This window comes from Didymella exigua (genome assembly GCF_010094145.1).
Source record: "Didymella exigua CBS 183.55 unplaced genomic scaffold M421scaffold_50, whole genome shotgun sequence".
NCBI lineage: Eukaryota > Fungi > Ascomycota > Dothideomycetes > Pleosporales > Didymellaceae > Didymella > Didymella exigua.
This window is the reverse complement of record NW_022984824.1, coordinates 180,450-188,590: the sequence shown is the minus strand read 5'-3', so window position 1 is coordinate 188,590 and position 8,141 is coordinate 180,450. Positions and strand designations below refer to the sequence as shown.

General features: G+C 49.5%; 4 protein-coding genes across 4 annotated transcripts; 1 reads left to right on the top strand and 3 right to left on the bottom strand.

Moving 5' to 3' along the window:
• Positions 1-2,397: 2,397 nt before the first annotated feature.
• On the top strand, positions 2,398-3,786 carry M421DRAFT_9692 (uncharacterized protein; the record flags this gene model as incomplete). Its single annotated transcript, XM_033598439.1, has 2 exons — positions 2,398-2,596; positions 3,614-3,786. The coding sequence occupies 2 exons, from the start codon at positions 2,398-2,400 to the stop codon at positions 3,784-3,786; spliced, it is 372 nt and encodes a 123-aa protein (XP_033443716.1).
• Positions 3,787-4,465: 679 nt separating this feature from the next.
• Positions 4,466-4,928, bottom strand: M421DRAFT_325491 (uncharacterized protein). The gene has a single exon (XM_033589333.1). The coding sequence runs from the start codon at positions 4,829-4,831 to the stop codon at positions 4,556-4,558; it is 276 nt and encodes a 91-aa protein (XP_033443715.1). The 5' UTR covers positions 4,832-4,928; the 3' UTR covers positions 4,466-4,555.
• Positions 4,929-5,006: 78 nt separating this feature from the next.
• Positions 5,007-6,224, bottom strand: M421DRAFT_75318 (uncharacterized protein; the record flags this gene model as incomplete). Its single annotated transcript, XM_033597116.1, has 1 exon — positions 5,007-6,224. The coding sequence occupies one exon, from the start codon at positions 6,222-6,224 to the stop codon at positions 5,007-5,009; it is 1,218 nt and encodes a 405-aa protein (XP_033443714.1).
• Positions 6,225-7,526: 1,302 nt separating this feature from the next.
• M421DRAFT_96118 (uncharacterized protein) lies at positions 7,527-7,988 on the bottom strand (the record flags this gene model as incomplete). The annotated part of the gene is made up of 1 exon (XM_033598370.1): positions 7,527-7,988. One exon carries the CDS (start codon positions 7,986-7,988, stop codon positions 7,527-7,529), a length of 462 nt encoding a protein of 153 aa, XP_033443713.1.
• Between the last annotated feature and the right edge of the window lie 153 nt (positions 7,989-8,141).

Below are 8,141 nucleotides of genomic sequence, written 5' to 3'. Positions count from 1 at the left end.
AGAGGAGATACAGGCTTCGTAAGCACACCATTCTAATCCTCTCTTCTTGGAGATTACGATAGCAATGCTTAGGTAAGCATAGCACTATACTAAAAAGGGAAATACGCTAGATAAAGATTATAAGAACAAAGTCTTATAACTTTACAGCTATTAGTAGGGAGTAGTAGTAATAGAGTCTGCAGCTTTATATTAAGGGTTAAAATAACCTATTCTAGGTTAAAGGGGACTAATCTAGCACCTTAGAACCCTCCTTAGATATTGCTAGGAGTAAACACTATATTGTAGGCTGCTTTAAAGCATAGGAGGAACTTAGTCTTTGTAAGGTAGGTAATCTAGTTACGCATAAGTATTTTAGCTTAGCGCCTATACGCTAGCTTTAAAGGGGCAAAACAACCTATATTAAGTGGCTGTAGGAGGTGTGATAAGTGCAGAGGTATACATATAGTAACAATCTTGTTATCCTTGCAGTATTGCTAGAATTAGAGCAAGTTGTGGCTCTTGTAGCTATTAATAACTAGCAGTTAGTAGGTACTAACAGTTTGCCCCTTTATATGCGCGTTAAAGTGCTTTAACTACTTAAGACTAAGCTTATTAGTAGTCTAGCTATTACTAGAGACTCTAATAACCTAATCCTAGGGCAGGTCTTCCTCCTTGTACTAGCTAGAGAGGTAGTGGCGTGCCTTAAAGATAATAAAGGGCAGAATAGCCTATCCTTTTGCATTAATGCCCTATATAACTATTGTCCACTCCTAGTTGCCTAGCTAGACTATTTTTAGCCTTCCTAGTCTCTCTAAAGCTGTAACAACTACTCCTAAGGAGATCTAGCCTATTATAAAGCCTGTCTTATTAAAGTTGTAGGTCTTGTTATCCTAGATGCTATACTTAGCTTTAATGTTAGCTACTAGGCTAAACTAGCCCTGCACAACCCCTAAATCCTTGTAGAGGGCTTACTTGTAGTTATACTTGTGATTAAACTTTACTTTAAGCTCTAGTTAACGCTTAACAAACGTACTAGGCCAGTTTACGCCAACAGGGCCTAGATTGCGCTCAGCGCGCAGAGAATTGGCCATAGCAGCCACATCTGCAAGCTAGGGGCCAAATCCTTGCGCGTCTAGCTTAAGTATGTGCTTAACAATTACCCTCTCCTTGTTATTATCTAATCCTTGTAAGTTAGGCACAGTATTGCCTTGTGAAGGTTGTCTAGTGTGTTAATGGCTTAGCGTGCTTTGAGGCACTTTATAGATAGCTGCAGCGCGTTGCTAGGAGAGATTTGCGTCTTGTTTAAGAGCTTAAAGCGCAAGCTGTACCTAAGCTTCTTAAGACGCGTTAATAATAGGTTGTTGTTGAGACATTGGTATAGAAAGGGTACTTTGGTAGGGGCTTGGCAAAAGTGGCTCGCTCGCCCGTTGGCTCGCTCGCCCGTGGGGTACGTTAGTTGCAGTAACTTGTGTTAGTTGTGCCAAGAGAAAATGGCCAGTTCAGTGATATGGCCAGCTAGGTGATAATCTACGTTAAGTTAGTAAACATTAATAATTTAATAATCTATGTGAAGTATCTGCACCTGCTATAGTAAGAAAAATTTACGTAAAGTGAAATTAAACTATGCGCGCAACAGGTGTAAAACGCAGCTCTCTGCAACAGCAACCAGCACGACACAGGCTGCAAGACTAGGAATAAAAGCTGTCTGAAGCCGGATGACTGGAAGTCGCGGTCCTCAGCCACAGCGCGCATTGCCACTCGCAGATATCTTAGCACGCTATATCTGCTAAATGTCGCTTGAGACGCACGGCCGGTCAGTCGCGTTCTGACAATCTTGCCACTAAAGCAGAGAAACTGCCAGGGTGCACATTCCCTACTTTAATTCAATCCTATAAGTCTGCAGTCTTGATCTCTTCTATCTTAGCTTCTTTTCTAGCCCACTGAGCTTTCTCTAAATGCGCAATGTCGCGAATGAACAGAGGGTATTGGGAGAGAGTCGAAAGACGGCACTGACAGAACGAACGACAGCATAGTCAACGACACGTTGTTCAGCGTCAGATGCTGATGTGCTAGAAGAGCGCAAGCTCTAGAATAAATGCGCACTGCCCACATTTATGTAAAAGCGCGTTGAGCACCATCCGAGCCTCCAGAAGAATAAGTGTCCCGTTACACCGGGTGTCCCGGCTCCTTCACCGCGCCTTCACCGCACCTACACGTCACCTTCTCCTCACCTTCACCTCGCCTTCACGTGAACACTTCCCGGCCTGCCTCGAACAACAACCGCAAGCATCCACCGCGGTGGCCATGAACAATAATATCGGAAAGAAGCTGCAAGCTCGCTCTCCCAGATCTCCAGCATCCGCGTCACAAGCACACGGGCCCTCGCGGTCACCCGTAGACCGCAGCCTGCACGCAGCCATGTCGTCCGTTAAGACCGCGACGACCGCGCCAGTGTGGGCTTCAGGTACCGCCATCATGGACTTGCCGACTGAAATTCTGCGCGAGATTTTCAACGCCGTTGACAGCGAGTTTTCGAAGACGTTGTGCAGCTTTTCACTTACTTGCAGGCATTTCCACGGCATCGTTGAGGAGTACTGCGAGCCGGAGTACAACCTTCGTGGGAAGTGAATCCAAGACCCGTACGCACTTGTGGATCGAATTAAGGCGCAGCCTAGTCTCAGGAGCCTTCCATGTGTCGCCCGGATGGGGTACAATTATGCAGGCTTCACAAAACACACAGACGACGATGTGGCCACGCTTGTGACCGCTTTCGGCCTCGAATGGTACGGGGACAAGATGTACGAAATGGGTAATTTGTTGAAGGCATCGTTGACCAAGGACAATGGTGGTCCTCTCTGGCATTGTTTTCTACTCCCAAGAGTTGAAACAATTGAACTCGGCACTCAGACGATGACCCCTCGAGTAGTGGTTATACCGATCACCCACTTACTCCAGGACCGATATTATCATGACGACCTCAAGACTCGCCAACTCGACAACTTGCGGAATCTGACCCTCTCGTATCCCAGCCGCACAAGTTCCAGGTACCATGGCTCTGGCGACGACATATATTTCAGCAACTTTATGTTCCCGAAGCTGAAGAGTGCGAAGGTGGCAGGCTGTCAGTTTGGGAACTATGCCGGGCTGGATGATCTCACACATTCATCTCCCTTGACGGAGCTGCATATTTCCGACGAGCAGACTATATAGGACCGTCTAGACCTGGGCCCGGACCTTTGTCGAATGGATCATTGGGGCATATTCCCAGGTCTCAGGGTCCTGCATTTACAAATCAAGTTTGGCTATCCGATCTACGAGAACGGTTATTGCGAGCGGCCTCACTATGTGGAAATCCTATCACGATCTCACAAGAAGTCCCTCGAGGAGTTGCATCTATACTCAAACGAACATTGCTGTTCATACGACGGAACCTTCACCGAAATTTCGGACTATTGCGCCGGCCAGCCAACTCTGCAGAGCTTCAGCAATCTCAAGTCACTCGCACTGACAGGTATATCACTCACGGGCATATTGACGACGTCGGGGCCGTCACACTGGCACCAGCCCATCGAAACCACTATCCAGCACCTGGCCGATATGTTCTCACCTTCCCTAGAGACGCTCACACATCTAGTCTGGGATGGAGCAGCGCGATTTGATAAGGCGCCCACGAACAGACAGCGAGCACTTCGCTCTTGGAGCCGCATCTGGAAAGCTGCGAGCGAGACGCCGTTTCCGAACTTGAAGAAGGCTATGGTCCAGACGTATGGACTCGACGGTTTGGATGAGGATAGCAAGGCTATCTAAGGGAAGGGAGGTTGATTTCCGCACAGTGAAGTGGACGGCGGGGCACGAGGAAAGTGGGAAAGGAGAGAGCCGTTCACGGCCTCCATAGCGGCGCAGGTTTTGAGAAGGGCAAATTTTCTGTCCTTTTGAGCTCTCAGCACGGCCGGACATATCGATTTATCGTGTTGCATACGTACTTCGAGTTCCTTGAGAATTCGTGCCGGTCTTGTGAGAACAGTTGCTGCCAGGTAAGACGATAGTATAAGCAACATCCTGCAGCTGCGGATCCCAAAAAGCAGGACGACTACCTACAATCTCCAGTAGCCTCGCACATAAACTCAGTCCTCATACAACCATCTCTCCATTTCCAAACACGGCTCACGGACAAGGCCTAGCACCAACAGCCTCAGTGTTCACCAAGGCCTCACAGCCCCTAGCATTGCGCACTAACCCCGCCACATCTACTTACATCCTGCCAGTCACTCTCCACCCATCTTAGCAATTCCATCATCTCCAGATCATCAACGTAGCAAACGGCCCATCCGCCACCATCGCCTTCTCCACCCCATTTTCTCCAGCGGTCAGCACCAGCCACAACGCCCGACATCATCAGCGAAGACACCGCGTGCACACGATGCCATCGAGCAGATAGACCAGCAATTTTGAAAGCGCTTAAGCTCAAAGAATCGAAGAAGCACACAAGTAATCCAGGCTACGACACAGCGCCTCACATATCAAAGCAGACTCCACGTATCCTGACCGAGGATTCAGCGTCGGATACACGACGATCTTATTGTGTATCACTATCCTTGCTTTCAGTTCTCTTTCGCTTTCTGCTCCCGATCTCGCGCCTGCCTTCAGTGAATGTGATATGCTCTTCGCCTGTGTCTGTGCGTCTCGCGGCGTTTTCTCGCTCGAGGTCGGTCGCGAAAAGCGGAACTACGTAGTCGTCGTCGCCACAGGTGGGGCAGACGAAGGTCTCGGCTAGCCAGGCAAAGGCTTCGGTGCCGCATGTTGAGCACGCCATTGTGTTTATTTGCACAGGCTGGTTGAGGTAGGCTGACATGTAGTTGGGGGACGGGAGGTTGTGGGATGCGATCGCAGGGGGATGTCATTTATGTCGCGGTCACTGTTGTGTTGAATGAAATGCGGTACTATGTACTGTCCATGAACCCAGTGTGTTACCGCGGCTTCGCGTGGCGTGACACGCTGAGTCGCTCCGTATGTCACGGAGCCTGCCTTCACGCCCCATCATCACTCTCATCCTCGCCATCCATGTCCTCTGGGTTGCCATCCATATCCTCCATATCCTCGTCCTGGCCTGGCCACAACACTTCTTTCCTCGACAGCGCGCGAACATGCATGATGGCGCAGAATATCCAAAGCAATGTGAGCACGGCGGTCGCACCTGTGCAAATCTTCTGCACACTGGGGAGATCGAGGGCTTCTCCGAGCTGCAGGAGTCCAACGACCAAGCCCACGTTCGGGAAAATGAACGCCCACCAGTTGAGCGTGAAGTGCGAGTCCTTCGCAGAAATCAGCACGCTGACGGTGCTCAGCGCGCTGAAGAAGAACGACACAAGCCACAGGAACACGCCGATAGCGACAGCCATGACCTTGAACACATCGCCAATGGGGATACTGTCGATTCCCAAAAAGCCCTCTGGGATGTGCTTCGGCGCTTGCATGCCGAGCGCCACGAATGTGTTGACTGTATACGCTGCCGGTCCGACGGCGACGTACATTGCTGGCCGCTTTGGTGGATCGGGGAGGTTGCTGTTGACGAGGCGTGTGACGTAGATCGTCAGGAAGAAGTATGCAACTGTGAAGCCCAGGCCTTGAAAGGCGATGCTGCCGATGAAGATGGGAAGGCCAACTGTCGCAGGCTGGTTTTTCAGTATGGCGCTGCCCACCACGCCGAGCATCAGGAATGGGTAGACGGGCAGGATCCATGCTGGCAGCGCGTGAGTGACTGGTAGCTTCACACGGTCGAAGATGACATGGTATTGGAACACTGTGAAGAGCATGCAAACGCCAGCGTATGTCCAGTACAGCGTCTCAATTGCTTTGAGCAGCCAGTCACCGCACAACGGGACTAGGTACAAATCGGCGCAGTACAGGATGAGCGCAAGGCTCACAAAGTAGGCACCGAAGAAGAAGCTCTCATGGGGATGGTGGAGACTCTTTGCCAGACTGCCTCGGACGGAGCTGAAACGGTATGCAATCAACCCGGTGAATGTGACGAACAGGATGATGTTGAACACCGCGAAGAACGAGCCAATTGCAACATTTCCGGGAAACTCGTAGGGCTGCTGGCCGATTAGCGTTGCTAGAGCGCCAGTCGACATAGTGACTTCGAAGTTCGCCCATGTGAAGTGGTGTAGTCGTTTGCTCCATGGTATAGCATTTCTGCTGTTGCCATTGCGCGACCGACCGAGGAGAGGCGTGTATTCTGGCATCCTTGAGGTAATGAGCGGTTTGACGGCCCTACCGATCTGTCAACGGTCGAGAATTAGACGTTGGGAGCCGTTAGATGTGAGCTCGAGTGTTGACGTCAACGGATCGCTACTTCCGTGCGCCATGCCCTATCAGACCTAGCGCATGACCACGCTTCAGTTGGAGAATGCAATCGTGGATCTGAGATATTCGAAATGTGGTGTTCGTCTAGGTGTCGCTCTGTTGCCAAAACTCTGCCCATTCCAATTAGCGGTTCGACGATCTATGCACTCTGACCATACTCTCTTTCGCATGATGTCTCTATAACGTCGCCCTCTCTTATACTACATCAAAACAAACAATCCATAACCAGCTGCCAAGAACCAATTTGATCAGCCATAGCTTCTACACGCAGAGTGAGTTTCGGTTTAGCAAACATTAGGGACAGATCAGCCTCGTGCCTGTGCTTGATGAGATGACAAATCAAAATGAGAAAGTAAAGAGTACGGGACTCGAGGGAGATATCCAGGCACTTGTTTTTTGATCACTTTTAAGTGCATGGTTCAAAGTACGAGCTTAAGGCCTGTGTCACGACAACAAAAGCTAGACCAAGTTATTGACAGGGTGTAGATCCAGCTCGGCACAGGTCCCTAGCACTATCCCACTGAAAATGGCTCAATCGTGTGGGATGAAGCCACTACACTCTATTAGACCACTGCATCTGTGGACTTTCCGTCACAAGATGTGCTGAGTGCATAGCGCAGAGTATTCTGGGAAGACAGGATGAAGCTGCATCCATGGGATGTGCTTGCTGAACATCAGCTGAAGGACATTAGTAAGTGCCTGCGGAAGACAGTGTAAGAGATGAGCGAGAACTAGACCGCAATAAACATTACAGTGATCAAAAAGGTCAACGTTGTGGATGGTTTACTTTGACTGAAGCGGCACCGTGCATTGGAGTAGCTACGCCTACAAGACAATCTTCTGATCATGCCTCACCCTTCCTCGTTCCCATTAATTCTCCTTTACTTCATTATCAGTCCCTGACATCTAGGAGCATCGGCTTCGGTTACTTCTTTGTTGCATTCATCACAAAATCCCTCTTGATTGATGACGCAGCTCCCGTGGGTGTTCGGTGTGAATGAGTAATTTTCATGAAGACGAGGACAGGGTCTTGGGTTAGGGCCAAGGCTGTGGCATTGCTCGTCAATGGTTGTGACCTATGTGCCGGTGAAGTGGCCGCAGTGAAAATTTACGTCTTTGGTAAAGCGGCACGTGTTTGATAAGTTATGCTGTCGGACGATGATCGTTTGTTTAGCAGTATTTTATCTGATGACTGCGCACTGCAAAACGTATACGGTAGGCAAACCATGAGGTCCATCGGCTGCTTTCGGCGATCGTGTCACAAGCATGGTGCACACACGCGACGTTGCGGTATGAAGTGTTCCTTGTCCACGGGGAAATTGAGTCCTGGATCTGTCAATATGAAAGCCCAAAGTATGGTAAGGTGACTTTGTCCCAGTGAAGATCATAGTGAAGCAGAACCTGCCGTTGTTTCCTTGTCCAGTCAATACGGGTTCTGCGCTGCTACGGCTGTAAAGGCGGCGCGTGAATAAGTGCGTTGGTCGCTTCTCCCACGATCTCTCAGCTTTTGTATCGATCTGTGTGACTTGGTCACTGGCTGAGCTCCAATTTGTATGTGTGACGTTAAGGTGGACGACGTGGCAATTTTTGAACTCTTTGCACGCTGTGGCATCGGAGTGGAACACTGTTGAGCGAACTTCCATGATGATTCCTATGCAATGTCCTACTTTTGAAATGATCACAATGAGTTTATTAAGCAATGGTATTTTAAATATCAGTTTTGGATTCTATAATTGAACAGCTTCCGAGCGAGTGCTTCATTTGCGCTCCCGTACGCATGTGAGTTGTCCTAGCTA